Below are 21,927 nucleotides of genomic sequence, written 5' to 3'. Positions count from 1 at the left end.
TATCTTGACTTGTGTTTACATGTTCACATGCAGAGATAAAGAAACCCAACACAAGTAGATTTTTTGCACAATGAGAATCTGCTCATGGTTTCTTCAGGGGAGGAAATTATTTGGGTGTCATCGGTACGGTCAGTTCGTCGCTCTTCATTTCAACACGTTCACTTCATCGCATCTGTTTTGTGGCGCAGCTCTTTTGGGACGTCATTTCCCTGTCTGTTTGTTTTGTCCCAGTTTTTATAGTCTCGTATTCATTTCCCTATCGTGCATTCACTTCGTCGCACGTAGACCCTGGTGCTAACCAAAATCCCCCGTGATGTAATTTAAACTTGTCCCCCAAAAAGCTGAAGCCTAGCACCAAGGCAGTGTGTCTCGTCTTGAAACGACGTGGGCACCAAGCGGAGAACCGCCAAACAGCCGCGCGGTGAAACGTTTGCGACGAAGTGAATGCGGTGAGATGAGTCCTGGACATACTGATCGGATGGATGTACCGGCGCATAGCAGGGGGTTGAAGTTGTAGGTTTTTGCTGGGCAAGATGGCATGGGTTGGGGGGGCGTGTGGAAGTTTAAGAGGCCACGTGCGGGTGGTGGGCGGGGACGATTGACCCACAACGCGTGCGTGCGTCTGCCCCTGTTGTCGCGCAGTCGGGATCGTCCACCACGACGGGGGAGAGCATCATGCGCCTCTACGAGCTGGGGCCTGAGCCCGAGCGACGCCTCTGGGTTGACCGCTACCTGGGCTTCATGGAGCAACGTGGCTCGCCCGTCGCGCTCCTGCCCGCTGTTGGCAAGAACCCGCTTGATCTCTTCCGCCTATACGCCTCGGCCAAGGCGTACGGTGGCTTTGTGCAGGTAAGTCGGACCAGCGGAGGGGGGTTCAAACTAGTAAGTGGAGCACGGCATTCCAGGCATCTTGCCGTTCAGCCACGCATCTCACGAAAGTAGTTCATTGTCGATCGCTTTAGAAACCGTGTTTATAAGGGTTAGCGGAATGTGCACCGTTTTAACACGAGCACCATCTACGCAACACAAGCAACCGTCTTCAGGTGAAAAAACACAGCAGGCGAACTGCTGAGGCAGGAGAAATATATTATTATTTCTCCTGCCTCAGCAGTTCACCTGAAGACGTTTGCTTGTGTTGCGATCGAAACGTCATGATTTTAATTTTATTTTTCTATCTACGTGACTTTACCGAAATTACCCAAAGAGTGTGAGTAGGATATGGTACATACAATAGGGGATTCTCCCGTTTGTCCTTTACGTGGAGCTGGCCCTTCTGGCTGTGTAACACTAACCCCCCCCCCTCTTCCCACTGCCGCACCCCTACCGCACTTTTACCCCCGTCGACCGCAGGTAAACAAGAAGAAGAAATGGCGTGAGCTGTCGACGCAGCTGGCTGTGGGCACGTCCAGCAGCTCGGCCAGCTCGCTCAAGAAGCAGTACATCCAGTTCCTGTTTGCCTTTGAGTGCAAGACGGAGCGCGGCGAGGAGCCGCCACCTGAGATTCTCAACCCCTCCGACAACAAGAAGACACCCAAGATCCAGCCGCCCTCTCCGGGTACCTTTACAGCCATATCACACCACCACTGTCACCGGTGGTTGGATTCATACGTTCCGCTGAATATTTGTTTCTCCCAGAGGCTGAATATTAATTTCTCCCAAGGGAACCAGTGTTTGGAAGTTGCCATTTCACTTGGGAATATCTGTATGCTATTATTCGTTTATAACAAAGTAATATTTGTTTTGCGAGTCTCACCGTCTTTTCAAATGAGGCTAACTTTTAAGACTACTTTCCAAAAATGGTTGCTTACAGCGTTAGTTTGAACTTTTTCATACCATTTGTTTTGTCTGGACTTTTTCCCCAAGCAAACCTCGCTGTTTTGTCCTAACCTATGTAACTTGACCTAACCCTAAATAGGGAGGATTTCTCGTTGCTGGAGGAAACCAATTTTCGTTTCCCCAGTGGGGAGAGGGGGCAGTATAAATATTTACTGGCAAAAATATAATTTTACATTGGCCCTGGGTCCTCCCCCCCTCCCAACCCTCTCGACTGTGACCCAGTGCACACCCTTTCTGGCCATCCTCAGCCCAATTATAGCGGGGGTGCAAAAAGATTGTGTTAATTTATTTTTACAGAAAACCCCGACTGAGTCCTTTAGACTCTTTTTTTTTTCCCTAGGATAGCCGCTGCATTGGGATGTTCCAGCCAGGTCCATTTTAATGAGTTTGGTTTGTGTATGTGAAAACTGGAGTACCCAGAGAAACAACGCACACAGAGCAGATGTAACAACGGTCCGCACAGATGGGTTTACTGGGACCTCGTCCCAGTGAGTTTGTGGTTTTTGACAGGCGTGATCCACCAACCATTTCCTCCGAAGCCATGAATCATGAGCCTGCTCCGCCTCGCCCAATTCGGGTGCATTATATAGCACTTATCCGGGAATGTCTGAAGATTGTGGGTTCATAACGGTAAATGGTTGTGCCTCGTGGCGCCAAGGTGAGGTGAACCAATATGGCTTTTGCAGTGTTTTACTTGGGTAAGTTAGACCGGTGTAGAGTATACAGTTATGGTGACAGATGGGGGGGGGGGAGGGATTACCGCCCCCATTGTAACACAAAGTGGCAAAGAAAACAGAACACATCTTGTTTTTTAACGTGAGGATAATCATTCATCGCTTTAACTGCTTCCTCCCGTGGCATTTCATGTTTGCTTGGGTCTCGTCGAGTAACAGTTTAGCAGTTCTGTCCTGTCGGCAACTGAATGTATCTTTAAGATCACTTAGCTTTGTGTATTCAGTTCTAACTCTAGTGGTATCACTTGTGTACCTAGGTCTCCCTTGCAAAAGTGACCGAATTGTCCAAATTGGTTCTCACCTTGTGAAATGAACATAATTTAATTAGCTTTGGTCCATGGGCTAGATTAGAGGTAAGCACCGCCTCAGGTGGCAAAACGTTATTGGTATCAGTTTATTTGTATGGTCATGCAATGGTGTAGTGACATTTACTAACTTTCCATGGTTATTCCATCCAAATGTCAATTTTAGTCATTCACCTTTACAAAAAAGCTACATTTTTACCACTTTTGGCAGTGTGAGCAAGTGACATTTCTTATTCGGGGCCCGTGGAATATATTGGGGCTCACTCAGAGTGAAGGGGAAGATGCCACAGAAAATACAAACTGCTCTCATCTTGAATTACATGAACTATTGCTGTGTCCCGGGCTGTCTCACATGAGTTTGAAGCTTCTATAATGAGGGTGAAAAATAATTGAAAATCGAAGTGAGAGGAGCGATCTAGTGATGTCACTTGGGGGCGGGGGGGGCGGTTCGCACGCGCATTTCTTTCACGACCACCTCTGGCTGTCCCTTTTCAGTAACGAGGCTTCAAATAGGCCTCGGCAAGGTAAAGTAATTTACCCTTTTTACCGGGTAAAAGGGTAAAGGTAAAGGGTAAAGGTGTCGACATGCCAAGGGGTAAGGTAAAGGGTAGGGTGAAGGTAGCTCGGAAGAATTACCCGGTAGGGTAAAGGATAGCGCGAATTATTACCCGGTAAATACGGTGCCTTGTTTACCGCTAAAAGCTCCGTGGCGCAGTCCGTGGCCTCCATTTAATAAGTAATATTTAAAAAAACTTTTTTTTAAACACTTTTTTATTAAATGTACGAGTAATGGCGGAACTCCACGACTCCAGGAAGTGGCCCCGAAGCTTGCCATAACTTAAGGGACCGTGGCCAATTACAGCCAACGTCAGTTGACCGTGGACAATTAGACCCAAGCCGAAACATAACATATAAAAAATAATGTTAAGAAATATATATTTGTTTAATGATATAATATAGTATTGTTATCAGTATGATATAAGTATACGAAGTTTGCAGTCGATACCACATTAGGAAGTGGGTAGAGACGACGACAACGACAACAACAGACAGTGAGTTAATAGAAAGCGTGTAAAATTGGAATCATCGAGAGTATTCTATATTAATAAAGCGCTCTACCTAGCATTTACCGTTATAAACCTTGTTGATGTGTAGTTCCCTAGTAATTACCCTGTAATCGGGTAATTTGTATGGGGTAAGGGTAAAAGGTAGGCTCATTGCTTTTTACCTTTTACCTTACCTGCTGAAGGGTAAAAGGTAGGGTAGAGTGATTGTATTGTGGTAAGGTAAAAGGTAGGGTAAAGGTAGGCTCGTTGTTTTTACCTTTTAACTTTTACCTTACCTTACCTTGCCGAGGCCTAGCTTCAAACACGTGTCTTGGACAGCGTGGGCCACGCAGGCTGGATGCGTGCACGCAAACAGTTCTTGTTCTTTCCGGGGGTACCCCTTCCTGTGTAGAGAGTCGTGCAAATATCCACGTAACGCTGCACACCATCCTGTGACAGCAATGAGAGAGCGGCGCCTGCTCCACCATTAATCTTGCAGCCACAAAAACGCTTTGTCTGCCCCCTACCGCCCGTGCGAAACACGACGCTGTTTTGTCAGCCCGGTCGGGTGCTCTTATTTTTATTATTAATATTATTATTCGAGAGAGAAAGAATTTGCCGCTTCCCACGGGCTGGGGTTAAAATTGTGTCAGTGTGTCATTAGGCACATCACGGTTTGCCTTTCCTTATTTTCAGCAGCTGCGGCGCACAGAGTTGGCGTTTCGTCGCCAAGTCTAAAGTTGGCAACGGCGTCTTCTAAAAATAGATCTCTCCGCACTTGACCTAAAATAAGCAACCCGCTTACCCACCCCCCCAATCACATCCCACCACCTACCCATCCCCCAACCCTCGCCTCACCCCTCCCTCGTTCAATTCGCACTACACCCACACACGCGCGCACACTGTCCCCCCCCGTCCAAGATATACATCTGGCTCGAGACTCTGCTCCTGAAATGCTGTTTCTTTTTTTGTCGTGCGATAAACGGTGCTTTCTGTATTATTTCACATGCTGAGTTGGGTCTGTCCGATCGCAAGGAATGTTTCATTGAAATAAGCGATTGCCTGATTTAAAAAGTGCTCGGCTATTCCTTGCGAGATGACTTTGTTTTTTTCAAATCTCTACTTAGCTCATGTACAGTTTTTAATTTTAAGCACAGTTCTCAAAAAATGTTGCCGCGCCACAGAATAAATGGCCTTTGCGCGCAGTAGTTTGACTCGTAATTAATAATCAAAGTATTTTCGGATATTTTCAAGGCAATTCATTTGCTTCAAAGATTACACTTAAGGAGGCTTCATGTGATGTCGCTTGGCCAAACTGCATAACATATAAGATGCACGCACGCATAGGCAAGGTACTGGAGATTTAACAACGAGCGAGACACTTGAGTTAAAACGAACAGAATGCAATTACCCTTGCACTACCATCACGCGCGGTACTTGGACGGACTGCGGTTTTATTAAAAAAAAGGATCTGTTTTCTTGCCCCACTGCAGCCGGCTCCAGCTCTACGCAGGGCCCCCTGACCCCGCAGCCGCTGGAGGGACTGAGTGACATGAAGCCACCCACCCCGGTGTCGACGCCGCGGCCCCACGTGCCCCCTGCCCACCAGAACCGGTGAGGCTCTCTTGTGAGCCGGCGTTGCAACAACAACAGCAAATTAAATCCACCTCATGCGGATTTTGTTTTTCGCCATCGCGGGGGAATCATCCTGCTGATTTAGAGTTTCGTGTGGGGAGACTGCCACGGGTGGATTCGACAAAGTGTCATGATTATAAAGTCGTGATTCGATTCAAGGATCACTTTTTGCCTCTTCTGTGTTTGTTTTAATGCTTTATCTCTCCCTTGTGAGTTCTGATGGCCTTATCACCACCTTGCATTGTACTAGCCTCATCAGGTGTTTGCCAACATCACTTCCTTTGAACACTGTTAGGCCATCTATCCTATTTTACATCTTATCAATGAGCTATTGCTATTACTTTGGTCTCACGAAGCACAACAGTGATATTGCTACTAGGACCACTCAAGCAACCAACACCAATATTGGCACACATGCGATCAATCATCTTATTTTTATTTGAATAGCGCCTTGACCAACAGAAGTAGCATTACAGTTCATTTATTTGGAGTAGCCCTGTGAGCCATTCGGCTCTTGAATCGGGTGCAACTGCAACAAACAAAGACATGAACAAGAAACATCTTAAAGTGACTCTGCGCAACAGAAAAATCCAGGAAAAAACAGCAAAGCTTTCCAGAAAAAGCACCGTACATCAATGCTGTGTGCAAAAATCTCAGTGGGATGCAAGTCAAACAATAACAACCATAAGACAATCTTAGATTAATGTTATCAGTCTAACTCTGTACTACAATAAACAAATATGGCTAAACCAAAACGTTTTCGAAATCACCAAGATAAAGCTATGAAAACAATGTAACAGTAATCATAGGAACTGTGATTAAAATTTTACAATAAACGATATACATAGCATGTATGACCAAACTTTGCAGCCATAGCTGTCAGCATGAGTCACTCCATAACAGCAGGAGTATCAGTAGGAGGATCAACATTTTTCCATGCACCTTTAAAGATCAGCACACTATAGTCAAAACTCAAGATCATACTTGGCAGCGGTCATCCAGAGCAATACATTTGATTTCAGGACACTGGATAGCAGTGGCAGCTAGGGGTGTACAACTCTAGAGCAGTTTTGAGTGAAGATCTCACAGGTAGTGATCCAAGTTGAAGTTGATTGGCGATAGCATTCCAGACCCTGGGGGCATCAATAGCAAATGCCCTTCCTCCATTATTTGTACAGCAATAAGGAATGTGAAGCTGGTAAATGAGCGAAGACATTAGGTCACATTTGTTCTTCGAAACAGTGAGGAGATCCAGCAGGTAGTCTGCCGATTTTTTTGTAAGTACATCGTGAATAAATAAGATCTGATGCACGAGCCGTCGATCATTAAGAGATGTTAAGTTTGACACATTGTAGAGATCATAGTGGTGGGTCCTATATGGGCAGTTCAATGCAAATCTTAAGGCCTAGTACAGGAGAACCCCCTCTTAACAACCACCCCGGTTAACGACAAATCGCTTAACAACCAGCCTCCATAGAGCCCAGTGTGTTCGTTTATTGACCATTCCCCTGTTAATGACTGGATGTTGTAGGTATAGTAAATATTCATGCATTGATTAACCATTTTTCTTTTAATATTATGTGGTTTATAATGTTAGTATCTTCATGTATTAATATCCATTTAAATATTGTAAAGTTCGTTTTTTGGGTTAAAAAGGTTAACTTTCGTTGCTATCGGAACGAATGATGTATTTTCTATACTCTCTTAATGACCAAATCACCTAACGACTGGTTTCATGGAACAATGAACGACGTTCGGAGGGTTTTTACTGCCACCATCAGCAATCATTTACATCATCTTATTTTAACATAGTTTCTCTTTAAGCCTATTTGTAATCTTGCAGCTGATCCCCACAACCAGAATATCGGCTGTGTTTGTGTCATCGGCAGAGGTGGCAGTTTTTAATGCACGTGTCCATATTATTGACTCCTGTTCAATCTTGTGCTGCCCTCTGTATCTTCAGGTACGGTGGCATGCCCAGCAGTGAGCCATACCCTGGGGGAGCCGATCCAGCGTATCAGAGACCCTACGACGGATATCCGCCCCGGAGAGGTGAGGGCCGCAGGGCATAGTTGGTAGCATTCGATGTCATTTTATTTTTGCGTAATGGTCTGTGCCTCTTGTCAGGAGCCATTTGGAGCCTCCATTCATCTTGCTCGAATGACTTTCAGTCCTTTGTGTCCTCTGAACATAGGGCCACTCACCATTTGCATTTGTGGAAATGAGACTTCCCTATGGGGTACAAGAGCCTGCAATGACGGACGGGTGGGGGGTGTGGTGTGCATGTGTGCGCAGGTGCGGAGGGCTATGGAGGCGGTCCGGGAGACCCCTACAGCCAGGGACCAAGACCACACCTTCAGTATCCTCCAAGTTACGAACGACGGTAACAGGAGTTTGTGTTTTCATTCATATTGAGTTGGTGATTGTTATTGGATTTCAAGAAACCCGAGTGAATTAACATTGTAACGACATGCAACCCAACTAGCTTAATGCAGTTGGTTACGGAAGCTTAACCATAGCTCAGGCATACACTAGACTGATGAAACCCTTGCCTGTTTATAAAACACATTTCAAACGAAGCTGCAATTCACATCATTCAAGTCCATCTATACATATGAATTAGAAAAGCAAAACATTTATCGATAGAAATTCTTCAAGTATCGAAAACACATCTATTGAGCAGTGTGCAGTATAATCATGGTGCTCTTATTTAAAATATAGATATCCCAAAAGTGTGTTATCACTTGTTACGACCGGATTTGAATAAACGTCGATCTATAAACCTAAAGGCAAGAGATTGAACTTGAGGCTGCTCAGGAGTCCCGCTTTTAAGCAATAGGTTTTTGTGGTGGTCTTCGTGACATATTCAAATTGTGCTCAACATTTGTCGTCTCGGTTTTCACCGTGGTGCAGGCCAGAGCAGATGATGGGTTCAGAGGGTGGAGGTGGAGGGGGTGGCGCAGGAGGAGGTGGCATGGCCTCGCAGAACTCGACATCCGACCCTGGCCTGTACTCCCCCAAGTTTCCTCCTGGAAGCCAACAATGGTAGAGCTAACCAGTGTCAGAAGCACCATTAGAAACCACCACAACCGATATGCACACTGCCGCTATCATCACCTTCGTCATGATCAACACTTATTGCCGCAAGCACTACCAAATAACACCATAACCACTAGCTGTCATGATCGGCATCTACACATGCCACTATCATCATTGTCATCGGCACCCATTGCTATTAAAATTATTAAAATGCCACCATTGTTGGCACACAATTGTATTGATTTTTTAAAAAGTGCTTTCCTTCACATAGTCATGGACTCTAAATAGAAAATGTATTTCTTTAGAACTGCTTTTTGTGTTTAGTTTGTTCTCCTTCCCCCGCACCTCCGATTAGCATGGTTGGCTATGTGCGGTAAAAAAAAGGTTCTACATACGTACATACTGTGAATTATGGGATCTGCTCATGTTCTTGTTGCATCGGTGACCGTTGTCGCTGTGCCATTGTTGCTGTTTTCTGTGGCAGGTCGGACCAGTGCGGCACTGGATACATGACGCAGGGGCCGCCACCGTACCCACCCAATCAGCCCGGCGTGTTTCCGCAGCAGGCGAGTAACCCACACCACCAGCATTGCACTACCATAAACCATCACCGCAGCTCGGAGAATCGCACATTTCGGCAGGGCCCACGTGCTGCTCTAGAGGACTCCCATCAGAAGTTGTGCTGACGTAATGACACTGTTCTCAAGCGGTGAAGAGATTTGAATACATGGCATATCACACGGATGCATTACAAAGTGGTGCCGGTATTCGTATGTGTTTTGAAGAGTTTATCAATGCCTCGTCAGGTACACTTGTTTCCTTTGTTGGGACATTAGCTGGATTACGTCGATGCCACCGTTCACAGGTCGTCTGTGGACGTCACTGCCATCCACAGGAACCAGACTACCAGAGTAAACCCTAGCATATGGGAAAATAACATAACAGGAGTCCCTCAGTTAATAATGACTTTAATCCTTTCCACGAAAACTGTTAACCGAAATAACTGTAAATCGGAATATAGGTTAAACTATCTACACTCCCCTCATTTCCTTCTCCTGACTCGATATCATTAGTAGTCTTTACATTTCTACAATAATTTCCGTACCTTTGAATATCCTAGTCGAGGAATCCTTGACATTGGTAGCTTGAATTTTGTCCTTATGTTGCAAAATTGAAAAAATGGTGGATTGGGTCAACCCAAACTCATAAGTGCACTGTTTTTACTCTGTTTTTCATGCTTATACACTTTTCCTTTGCGAATTCACTTTAGGGGCCATTGCTATCACTATTATTTCACTTGCAAAGTGAAAAATAAGTAAAAATCACTGAGTCTGCAAGAGAGCTGTTTCCACTACCAAAACAGAAATCATGATGTAAATAAAGCTAGTCAAGGTCTAAAGGCTCACAAATGGGCATCGCTGATTGGCTGAGGGCATGGCTCGGCCCACTTACGAGTGTTCGAATTGGCCGAAATTGGCGCCCGCATGCATGACGTAAGCATACCGCTAATCAAAATGTTAACGTTAGTCGAAACCGTAGGGTCCTATGGGAGGCGAAACGTTAACCGATGTCACTTTTAACCGACGAACTACTTTACAAAAAATATTCATGGCTAGATGATTAATATACTTTGCTTTGTTATCTCACCTAGCACTGCCATCTACTGGCTGCCCAGTAGCCCTGCAGGTTACGACTGGCATGATCCACCGACTGCTGCCTCCAGAGCAAATGGGGTGGCACTACCGCACATAAAAACCATGGAACTCAAAGAACTTATGTCGCGGAACTGGCATTGTGACACTGGGCTGATGTGTGATGCGAGCCCATTGTGAGGTCAATTGTGGTCTCTAACATTGCAAAGTTTGGTGGATATATATATTAATAAAGTAATGTCATTTATGATCCAGAAACCTGTGGTGGCGTGTTGGGCCAGATTCTTTTAAGGACTGTTTTGCATGTGGGAGAACTAAATAATTTGAGAAAACGTGCTGGGGGGATAACAGATCGATGGGTCCCCACAGATTTGTTTCCTGTACTGACACGTAGGCTTACGCAACCAATATTTATAATATCGTTTTTTTGGGTTAGATCTCGTAAATACAAATGTGGTGTTAACCCACCACCTAATTTGTAAGGTTTCACGAGTAATTACATCCAGCATCATCGGGCGATTTTTTTTTTTGCCAATTCTGGAAAACCTTACTTAATTGGCTGTTGGGTGGTGGTGGGTTAAATACACATTCATACTTATGCGATATAACCCAAAAAACGTTTAATATCAATTTTGCTGGACTGTCATCTCCTGGAGTTCATTGAAGACCAGCTAGGCCTTGTTGTGTCTCAAATCTGTCACCCACCCAACCCATGTGTGTGCCGCTAGGCACACCTGCAGCCCCATGTACACACAAGGTCATCAACACTTTGCTGTATGCAACTTGTACCGCAGGCCTACAAGCGCCCTGCGGACGGAGGCTACGAAGGCCCCCCGGCCAAGAGGCAGGAAACCGATGCCGTTTACAACTCCCACTACAGCAACAACCAGCAGCTGTCGCAGCAGGCTCCCCCTCCTCCTCAGCAGCAGCAGCAACAACAGCAGCAGGGCCAGTACGGCTCTTACGAGCCGGGCTTTCCTGGTCCAGATCACAGGGCGGCATCGGGTCCGTACTCTCAGGTGTACGGCCGCCCGGTGGCCCCAACGGCCACAGCTCAGGCGGCGGGCACGGCTGGTGGGCCTCTCCCTCCAGGCGGTGTGGCTGTCCCACAGGGCCCAGGGGGCCCGGTCTCTCAGGAGGTCGCCCAGGGCCCTGTCGTAGCCGGGTCCAGTCAGGATCTGGGAGCGTTGAGCCGTGAGCACGGAGCGCCGGGGCAGCCAGTTCCGGCGAACCAAGCATCCGGGCTGGCGCCCTCTGCCAATGCCGCGCCTGCCGGACAGTGTCCCAGCCCCATGATGAGCCAGGCGCCTGGCGGTGTCGCCGGAGCCATGGGCCAGCCCGCCATGGGGGTGTCTCGCCCCTCTGGTGACCCCACCATGCAGCCAAGTGTGTGGGCCAGCCGGGGCGAACCCCCCTACCCCTATCAGGCACGGCAGCAAGGGATGCCGGGCCCGCATGGACCTCCTTACGCCGTTCCTCCGCGTTCCGAGGAAATGATGGATCAAGCGCGTGGCCCCTGGCAGCAGGGGCAGGGGCAGCAGCAGCCGCAGACGCCGGTGCAGCAGCAGCAGCCGCCGCAGCAACAGCAGCAGCGCCTGCCGCAAAGCTCGATGTCCGGATCGCCGTACCCGCGCCCAACCCTGCATCACAGCTACCACCAGCAGCCGCCGTACCCGGGCCACGGAACTCCCGCGTCGGGCGCGTACCACCGCTCGCTGTCGCCAGGCCGCTCTCCGTATGTAAGCGGCATGGTTGCCCCCACGCCGCCTGGTGCCCGCATGATTCACCGCGCCGGGCACCCGGTGCCGGCCACACAGCTGGGTCCGTCGGGCTGCTTGGCCATGCCGACTGTGCGGCGCGAGCTCTGCTTCCCGGCGCGATCCGTCGAGGCCACGCAACCCACGTACAAGCCTCGCCGAAAACTGACGTCCAAGGAAGTCGGTGAGCCTTGCGGTGGTCGCGTTGTTCGTTTGTTGTTATATTTAAACCACGTGAGAGCTCATTGAGACCAACGGTCTCTGTCAGGGATAACTTGGGTGAAATGAGTACAGCATAAAAAAAAATCCTACGTGCTGCAGTGGGTTTTCTTGACAATGCCAGTGCTTCTGGGCTATGTAATGATTTACCCCTTCCCTCCCATGCTATTTGATGAATTGCCACGATCTGTGGCCACGAATTGACTCAAGAATCGATGGTAGCTTTATTACTTCTCTCCCTTTTGCACTTGGATTGCATCCCAGTGTTTTTAGTACAGTAAAACTGTGCAATGAAGATGGAGAAACGGTGTCGCAGATTAAAGGATTAGTAGCGGATAAGAGGTTGGTAGGAACGAGGGGGGGGGTTAGTGGTGGTGACGGTGCTGGGGCATTGAAGCAACACTGGTTTCTGAAGGATGGGCATCATCATGTGGCCGCATCTTCCTCCCCAGGCTCCCCGGAGGCGTGGCGCGTGCTCATGTCTCTCAAGTCAGGGCTGCTCGCCGAGAGCGCCTGGGCCGTCGACACCGTCAACGTGCTCCTCTACGACGACACCAGCGTCTCCAGCTTCAACCTCAGCCAGGTGCGCACCGCCACGACCACGCAGAGTCGTCGTCGCCCCTCCGCAGGGGTAGTGTGCGACGCCGCGCAGCTCTTGAATGGCGTGGCAGTAGGTTTGTGCGTGTGTGGTGTCTTGTGAAAATGTGCGAGTCGCGTTGATGTTTGTGAAATGTATTAGCACTTGGGAGACAAAGGATACTGGGCGTGGTGCATGTCAAACCACTCCCCGTGTACCCGTGCCAGCCTTAATATTAGAGGTCGACCAAAACTGAATTTCTGGTTTCGGCCGAAAACGAAACCAGACCGAAAGTTAAAAATTGACTTTCGGCCGACACCTAAAGTATGCCGAAAGAGGCCATTTGCCAACTTTCCGAGTCGAAACCGAATTTCGGTTGGCCTCTACTTAATACGCTCTGGCTAACAGCATTTTCCCCAACAGTCTGTATGAATGAGCGTGTGAAGTGTGTATTGTGTGAAGTCGTGCATGTCTTTGCCATAATGTTTGTACTTTGTGGCGTGTGATGTTTGTGTTGTGTGCTGCGTAAAATGTCTGCTCCAGTGGAGCTGTATAGAAGTTCACCAAGGACCTACAACTAGTCGAGACATTCAATGCTGTCAAGGGGCCAAAGCTTTGGATTATTATTTATTCCTGATCTAGTCATCCTTCAGGACCTTCATGATGGGAAGGGCTGGCCTGGGTAAAGCCATGTGGCTGGGAGTCGGGAGCCATTTCCTGTTCACCTTGTGGTGCATCAGGGAAAGTCATTTAATCCCCTTACACTATTCATCATCTCTCTTTGAGAATCATTTACTTTGAGAATCATTCCATGCTCTTTGGTTCTTTCGGTAAAGTCACGTAGGTGAAAATCAAATAAAAATATTTTATTTGTATTTTTACTTTATTTTCACCTACGTGACTTTACCGAAAGAACCAAAGAGTATGGATCCTTGCAGTCACGAAAACATCAAATCTAGAATTAATTCTTCCATGGCTATACCAGTGTATTTTTTCTTTTGGGGAAAATACATTGGAAAGGCTGATCAACAGGTGCAGTCAAGGAATGGTATAGGATTTTACTCTTTTTGGCAATAAAACAGGCGTTAAGATGTTCAAACACCAAATAGATCCCTTTTGCAAGGATTCAAGTCTGCATTAACCACACATACTTGTGGCAAAACATGCAAACAAACATGCTCTGATAATATATGCATTGTCTTTGAAACTGATTAGCCTACACCAGGGATATCCTTTTTGTTTCCTTGTCTCACCGTTGTCAGACCAGAGAACGCCAAAAGGCGGACAGTACTCAGACAATGCACCTATCAGAGCATTTGTAGCTCGGGTTGAGGAGTAATATCGTGTGGTTAATGCAAACTTGATTCATTGCAACAGGTATCTATTTGGTATTTGAACATCTTAACACCTGTTCTATTGCCATACTTTTGTACTGGGAATAAAATATCCCAGGATGGGACCTTACTCGTCCAACAGTGTTATGTCTGCTCACGATGACTTGGTGTAACTGCTGCCCGTTCGGAGGAGGAATTCTGCTCAAAGTGCAGTGCTTTCTACACCAAACTAAGTCACCTGCCTGTTTACTCTGAACACTCAACCCTCTCCACTGTCCATGAATAATGCTGTGGTGGAGGAGTTTACATTCCTGGTTGGTGTGCTCATGGCCAGCTCAGGTTTGCGAGCAGAGGTCTCCGAATCAGTCAAGTGGCATTATCTTTTAATACGATATGTAAAGCTGTGTGGATTATACGTGGTTTTTCACTCCATACGGCCACTCTTGGTCTGCTCTGCCACAATCTCACACCTTCTCTGTTTGCGAAATTTGGCCTCTTTTTAAAGGAAGAGACTGGACTGGCTTGATACATTCCTGTTGGCCTGGATTTATCTGGATTGGATTGCATGCGAGGAGCTCGCAGATCCTTGAACGATCTCAACATTGTTGGTATTACGGTTGTTTACGCAAGTAATCTTTACTGAGTCTCAATCTTTTGGAGGAAGGTTCTGACAAGTTTTGTAGGAGAGCAATTTCTTCAGGATTGGGATGTTTGTCCAATACCAGTTATTACATCATGACCAGATCTTAGTCCGCTATGTCTCACCACCGCATGTCTTAAGTAGATTTTTTTTGGCCAGATAGAGAGGACTAAATTGTAATGGCGTTTGCTACAGAAGAGATGTGCAGATTTGGTTCCCTGGAGGATTTGGAGCTGAGTGGACTTGCCGATGACTGGTACTGTCAGTGTCGTTTTAGCCTCTTTGGATGGGGGACGTGAAAGACTGAACTGGTTAGTTGAATGCAGTTGCCCGCCAGCAACAATGGGAGGCAGAGAAGCCAAATTTGAGAAAAGTCACACTGTGAAAGGTGACAGTGGGAGGAGCACAGGTGGTGCATCTGCTAGCCATTTAATTCTCTTAACCCATAACACCTGGGCCTGTCACCATGACCTGTTCGTGCGCTTTCGACACTTTAACGTGACACGTTTGCATTCTGGTCAATGGTGGTGGTTTTTGTTTTGTGTGTGTTATTGCTTGTGAAAGTTGTTTGACTGCTTGGATCTGTTGCTGTAGACCCTGTACCGTTCCTGTTCCGTTGCAATGTGCACTGATGCCTACTTTATCGAGAGCGATATTGGCACGTAAAATAATGATTGAACATATGTGTCATGTTATACATGTCGTCTTGATAATTATTGCCTTGCATGTCACGATGCTTGTATATTGTGTCGTGGTGTGCGTATTGTATAGAACTTACTTTTATTGTGCTGTCCACGTCATGTTTCGGGACACTTGTGTACCTCGCAATGTACCGTGTGTGTTGTTGTTCTTCTGACCCTGACCCCCCCCCCCGCTCCGATCTCGCACAGCTGCCCGGCCTGCTCGAGCTGCTGGTCGAGCATTTCCGTCGCTGCCTCATCGACATCTTCGGTATCCTGGAGGAGTACGAGCTCGGCAACTCCGAGAAGAAGTCCCTTCTCGACGGGAAGCTCTTTGCCAAGGCGCAGGACTCTGTGCGGCTCGGCCTCAACGGTGATGCTGACAAGTCGGATGACGAGGAGGATGGTGGCGGCGGTGGCGCCGGTGACGAGAACACAAACGACGACTCCGGCACGGACCGCAACAGCTCGGCCATGGATCTGGAGGACGCGCCGGCGCAGCCCGACTCGGAGGAGACCATGGAGACGACAACGACGCCTGCAGCGTCCTCGTCGTCTTTCCCGCCGCTCGCATTGGCGGCAGCGTCGTCGTCGTCGGAAAAGAGCGAGGGCGTCAAGGGTGCCACCCCGGCGCCTGCAAATGGGGAGGACGCGGTGTCGGCACGCTCGCTCGCGGCGAGCACGTTCGACCGCCTGCCCATCAAGGTGGTGGAGAAGGCGGAGGAGTTTGTGGTGGAGCGGCCGGACTGCGCCGGCACCCGACTCCCGGATGGCGAGTGCGGGCGGCTGCACTGGCAGCTGGGCGGCGGCGACACGACAGAGCACATCCAGACGCTGTTCGAGAGTCGGACGGGCAGGACGGCCCTGCTGCACCGTAGCCTCAAGCGGAGGCAGCGGGGAGCGGAGCCACCCAAGGCCCCGCGACCCCCCGGCACGGTGGAAAACGGCGACGGCACGGACGCGCGGAGGGCGGCTGCGGAGGCGGTGCCGGCGGCTGGCGCCGATGGATTTTGCGACCTCGGTTTGCCCAACGGGCTGCATTCCTCGCTCGATGAGAAGCTGAAGGGCGCAGGCAGGCTGCTGGAGGATGAGCCGGAGTGCAAGGACGACCCCCCGCTGTGTACGTTCGAGGACTGGCAGGAGGCGCTGTCGCGGCGCTGCGTTTGCATCTCCAACACGCTGCGCAGCCTCTCGTTCGTGCCGGGCAACGACGCGGAGATGTCGCGGAACCCAGCGCTGCTCGCGATTCTCGGCCGCCTGATCCTCCTGCACCACCGTCACCCTGAGCGGCGGCGTGGGCGCATGCACCCGCACGACGGGCCGCTCACCGGCTGCAACGCCGCCGCCGGTACCACCGAGAGAGAGCGTGACGCCCGGAAGGAGGTGGACGCGGACAGGATGAATCGAAACGAGGATGACGAGGATGCAAAAGACGACGACGAAGAAGAAGAGGAAAAGGAGGAGGGCAGGAAGAGCTCGCTGTTGAATGGCGATGGAAAGGAAGCGGATGCCGAGACGGGAGAGGCTCAGGAGTCGGGGCGCGGTGGCGGCGAAGCAAAGCCAAGTATGCACGGTTTTGGTGGCCCGGTTGCCAGCGGCGATGCTGACGATCACGAGTCAAGCGAGCGCCACTGGTGGTGGGACTGCCTGCAGAGCCTGCGGGAAAACGCCTTTGTGACACTGGCCAACATCGCGGGCCAGCTGGACCTCTCCGCGTACCACGAGAGCCTCGTGTTCCCGCTGCTCGACGGGCTCCTGCACTGGGCCGTGTGCCCGTCGGCGGAGGCACGTGACCCCTTCCCCAGCGCGGGCCCCACCTCGATGCTGTCTCCGCAGCGCCTCGTGCTCGAGTGCCTCTCCAAGCTGAGCACGCAGGACGGTAACGTGGACCTCATGCTGGCGACGCCGCCGTTCGGCAGGCTGCGCCGGCTCTGCGGCACGCTGGTGACGCTGGTGAGCGAGCGGCGCGAGCAGGTTTGCCGCGAGATGGCGCTGGCCCTGCTCGCCAACCTGGCGCAAGCAGATGGGCTGGCGGCGCGCGCAATCGCGCTGCAGCGTGGTTCGGTGCCCACGGTGTTGGGCTTCCTCGAGGACTGCCTGGTAGCGCTGATCCACCAGCAGAGCCCCGCCGCCATGCTGCAGCACGCGCCGCCCCCCGCCGTGCAACATCCGAGCCACGACATGATGCGGCGCGCCGCCACTGCGCTGCTCGCTATGGCGCGTGCGCCCGAGAACCGGCCGCACTTCCTCCTGCAGCAGGGCCGGCTTCTGGACGTGTCCATGTCCAGCATGCTGCACCCCAGCATCGCCGCCATCCTGGGCGATGTCCTCTACAGGGTGGCACAGGCCTGAGCGGCTTTCTTTGGCGAAGCGGGTGGGGGTGGGGGTGTGGGGGAGGTGGTGGTGGCGGCGGCGCCAGCGGTGCGGGGTGCTGGTGGGGGCCGGGAGACGCGGTTGGGTGGGTGCAACGCCACTCTCAACTCGATCCCCGCTCCGCTCGTGTGCCCGGGGGGGGGCACGCTTTGTCAAGAAAAATAAAAGCAGGAGAAATGTAATTTTATTTAGGTAATTATAATAAAATGCTGCTTTGCTGCTATGCGTGAGGCTTGTGCCTGCCGCTGTGCGCTGCACGAAGCGTTGAACGGCACCAGGGAGCCGTCCCGGCCCTGCCCTCGGTTGGTTGCGGGGGGCGCGCCTTGACTTGCTGTGCCCAACCGTGAGTCGCAGCGAACGAATGGAGCAGCTACATCCGTGGTTCCTTTTCGCACGGCGCTTATCTCCCCGGACTTAACAGCGCCGTTTCCATTGAACTTTTCCTCAAGGGGATTTGCCATCTCCTGGATAATCCGTCGCTTGGTGTAGCTTGGATCGGGGGGCGGGGGGGGGAGGTCACGGCCGAGAAGTGGAGGAAAATTTTGGGAGCGCGGAGCAGTTGCAAGAGAGGGGGGGGTGTGGGGTTGTCGGGACTGTCACGTAGTCGACACCACTCCCATACTGGAACAGTTTTCCCTTGTACGTATCCTTACGGTAGCAACCGAATTTATTATTTTTAAAATTGTAACCGCAAGGAGCACCTGGGGTGGGGGAGGGGACTAATGGTTTGAACGCTGTGTTCATGTTTAGTTTCCAAACGTGGCCCATGAGCGTGTGGTGGCGGAAGTTTTTCGCACAGGGACACCCCCACCGGAATGCCTGTATCGGTTTACCGCTCTTGGCTGCACGAGTTCAAACCGCGATGGTAAAGAGAGACCCCACCCCACCTCCCTCACCTTCTATGGCGGGCTACGATTTTGTGCCGAGGTTACGCGCGTGCGTGAGTGGGATACACGCAACCGCAAAAAATCCCATGGCTGCCTCCACAGCCCCCCCCCCGCTTTCTCAAGACCTCACTCGGCAGCCAACTTCCAAAAGAAAATCGTGCGTCGCTCTTTTGTTTTGGAGCCACAGTTCCTGGGAGGTTACACATTCTTTTATTTTTTTTGCATTCGGAAAACTTTTTTAACTCAGCATGTGTGTTGAATGTCAAAATTTAAGGCCTAGTCCTCGACATACCAAGTTTAGTGCGTAATAAGTGCCGAATCATTTCACGCGTTTTTTATCGCGGTGTCGGCTTGCGGGGTGGATGGGTGGGTGGGGGGGGGACAGGCAGAAATCTTCGTGCGTTGCTCGTCCGGCCCAACGAAACCGCGTGTGCGCGCGTCACGTTTTACCGGCCCCGCTTTGCCGCCTCCGCTCCAGCTCTTCTTGATTTCAACATCCGCCTCCTGCATTTGATGGTGACCGCTTGATTTAACGCCTTTTTAAGGGTTCATGTTTTTTTTGTTCCTGTCCTGTAAATTTAGTAGCAGAGCGTTGCTTTATTTTTTTATTCCTCCACTTGCGACGTTGGAGGTGTTTTTTGCCTTCTCATCGAGCAGTGTTCTGCTGCCCCTTTTCCTCTACTGTTAGCCAAGCTTTCCTCACTCCCCTTTGTGACCAGACATAGGATGAAACATTAGATGTCATCATATGGGTGTTCTGTGTGTGCTTTTTTTACACTGTAGTTTATTTTGTTCATGTTCTTTAAAAAAAACGATGAAAAAAAGACTATTCCTTGGTTTTTATTTGTGCCTCTGATAGAAGATGTAATATTCTACGCTCGTAAATTAAAACACGCGGAAGAGCGGAGCATTGTAACGACAAAATGTTCTGTTTTGTGGTTATTGATATAAAATTTGATGGCGTGTGTCTACTAAAAAAAAGCGCATAAATTAACAGCAAAAGTAGATGAAAGTAACGGTGGTGAATTTAAAATAAACACGTGGATACGGAGAAGCGAAGGGCTCGCTCTATCGTGACTCACAACCTCTGGCTTCCTCTTGTCTCGTGATGAACTTTTGGAGATTTATTATTTTTTAAAACAAGAACTTTTTTAATGAAAAGAGGGGGAGAGAAGGGGGGTTGGGGGGGGGCTTTTGCCATCGTGGGGTGGGTGGGGGGGCTCAGAGTTGAGGAGCCCGGCGGCGGAGCCGAGAAGGCCGGTGATTTTGGTCACTGCCACGTCGATCCGGAGGGGGCAGACTTTTGAGTCGTGCGGAGCGTCGTCAAACGCGTCGACCTACTTTAAAGTAAAAAAAAATATTAAGTCTTTTAACAAAACCGTGTCTTTTAAATTAGTCAAAGGCAAAGCCCTCCGATGTTGTCGAGTGTCCGTGGCATCTCGGTGAAATGCGGGTTGATGGCACACGCGCGTGAGATCTTAAGCTCCTTGTGTAAGTAATAAAGGAAAGTAGTCGATTAAAAACGCGCACACACACAAAAAATAAAGGCAAAAAAAACCGAGAAAAACGGGAAAAAAAATACACATTTTTTTAAAAACAAAACTATATACACACTTAGCAATGTAGAGTTTGAAAACACGAGTTAAAAAAATAAGTTGAAATAATATTAATGGAATAAAAGTAAAATAAACCAAAAAATGTGTGGAATGTTTGCCAGCCAATGAATGAATGTGAATGAGGGGGCAAGGGGTGGGGGTATGTTGGGACTCTGGGGGGGGGAGTGGTGTTGTCAGCTTGGGTGATGGGGGGGTGGCGGGGTTAAAGCTCAATGCTGGGTGAGCACGGAGAGCTTCATTGTAGAGGAATACTCCTATAGGTCGTACCCGGACTAAAGATTTGAACTGCTTGAGCAAGTTCACAAAGCTATGCTGGTCGATGAGGGGGGGGGGGGTGGAAGGGCGGGGGAGTTTGGCCTTCGTTTCATTTACGTTTTGTGTACTTTTTTTTCTACAGCCTTGTGAAAAGTTTGGGTTGGGCACCGTTCCGTGTGTGTGTGCGCGTGCGCGCGTGTGTACATATTAAGATAAAAACGAAAAAAAAAATTAGAAAAGTAAAACCACAAAAAAATAGAAACAAAAACCAACCCTTGTATACTATATAAAACTTTACTCATTACGTTTTCTGTAGAACAATAGATCGACTGTCGTAAATCAGCTATTAGCATTAGCCGTATATCCATCTCAATTATTAATATTTTATTTTTATTATTTTCTTTTGGAAGTTTTACCTTTCTGTATTTAGAGGGGATTTGTAAACCTGAGTATTTTATTTTATTTCTAAGGCGTTGCGCTCTGTTAATAGAGCACATTTAACTGAATCTGTTGATCATGGTGTTTGTTATTAAATGGAGTATAAAGCTGCAAAAAGATGATCCACGTTGCTCAGTGATTAATATGACCGGCTTATTTGTATGAGCTACGTAGGGGAAAAAAGTCGATGTAAATCAATCATTTGTTTTCCTACAGGCTTATGAGTGTCAATTCCTCGGTGCGAAAAAATCTTTTTACTGTATGTCTCACGGTGAAAATAAATGTACATGAAATCTTGGTAACATTGGCCCACTTGCCTTGTGTCTCGTGTTGGCACAGGGTAACAAAAAGGCTTTGGGCTTCATTATGAAGCCCGTCAGCCACGGTGTGGTTGCGGTGCACACCCTATAATCCAGCGACTTGGAGGCAAGAGGTTGGTGGATCGTGCAGATGTTGAAACCTTGGCATACATGACACCCCCCCTTCCCACCTGCAGGGGGTCAAGTGGGAAGGGCTGTAAGAGGCAGGAGAGCCAAGTCGTTTTCAGGTGGACTGCCTGTGTAATGGAATGGGAGCTTTCCCTTGGCTTTCATGAGATTCTTTGATTTGCCTTCCATAAGCAAAACAAAATCAATCGAAAGTTTAAATACACAGTCACACATTGTCATTGAGGTTTTCCATGGTAAAATAATCCTACTTTGGTTCGAGTTACTCTGCTTTTGGTTTTCTCATCTCAAGTGGCACATGCAGGTGACTGGATATTGAAAACGCTAAAACACCACGAGGCACCAAGGGTTGGGCTCTCACCAGAAGAGCTTTCCTGGGAGTCTACAGCCTGCATACACCGATTAGCACGGTTGGCTACGTACGGTTGTGGAAGAAGTTCGACGTACATACAGAGCAC

General features: G+C 49.1%; 1 protein-coding gene across 7 annotated transcripts in view; it reads left to right on the top strand.

Moving 5' to 3' along the window:
* The window catches only part of LOC144948690 (AT-rich interactive domain-containing protein 1A-like), a 66,210-nt gene extending 46,442 nt beyond the window's left edge, over window positions 1–19,768 (top strand). For 6 of the 7 annotated variants that reach the window (XM_078878348.1, XM_078878352.1, XM_078878350.1 and 3 more), the window contains 10 exons: window positions 643–849; window positions 1,351–1,555; window positions 5,415–5,535; window positions 7,520–7,608; window positions 7,852–7,939; window positions 8,470–8,601; window positions 9,080–9,161; window positions 11,042–12,188; window positions 12,676–12,806; window positions 15,665–19,768. In XM_078878348.1, the coding sequence (XP_078734474.1) occupies window positions 643–849; window positions 1,351–1,555; window positions 5,415–5,535; window positions 7,520–7,608; window positions 7,852–7,939; window positions 8,470–8,601; window positions 9,080–9,161; window positions 11,042–12,188; window positions 12,676–12,806; window positions 15,665–17,806 (4,344 nt within the window). In that variant the 3' untranslated portion in view covers window positions 17,807–19,768. The remainder of the gene's footprint in view (window positions 1–642; window positions 850–1,350; window positions 1,556–5,414; window positions 5,536–7,519; window positions 7,609–7,851; window positions 7,940–8,469; window positions 8,602–9,079; window positions 9,162–11,041; window positions 12,189–12,675; window positions 12,807–15,664) is intronic. The other variant, XM_078878351.1, reaches the window with a different exon arrangement.
* Window positions 19,769–21,927: the final 2,159 nt, after the last annotated feature.

The sequence above is a fragment of the Lampetra fluviatilis genome, chromosome 50 (assembly GCF_964198595.1).
Source record: "Lampetra fluviatilis chromosome 50, kcLamFluv1.1, whole genome shotgun sequence".
NCBI lineage: Eukaryota > Metazoa > Chordata > Hyperoartia > Petromyzontiformes > Petromyzontidae > Lampetra > Lampetra fluviatilis.
Note: the sequence above shows the minus strand (reverse complement) of the source record. Positions and strands in the feature narration are given on the sequence as shown.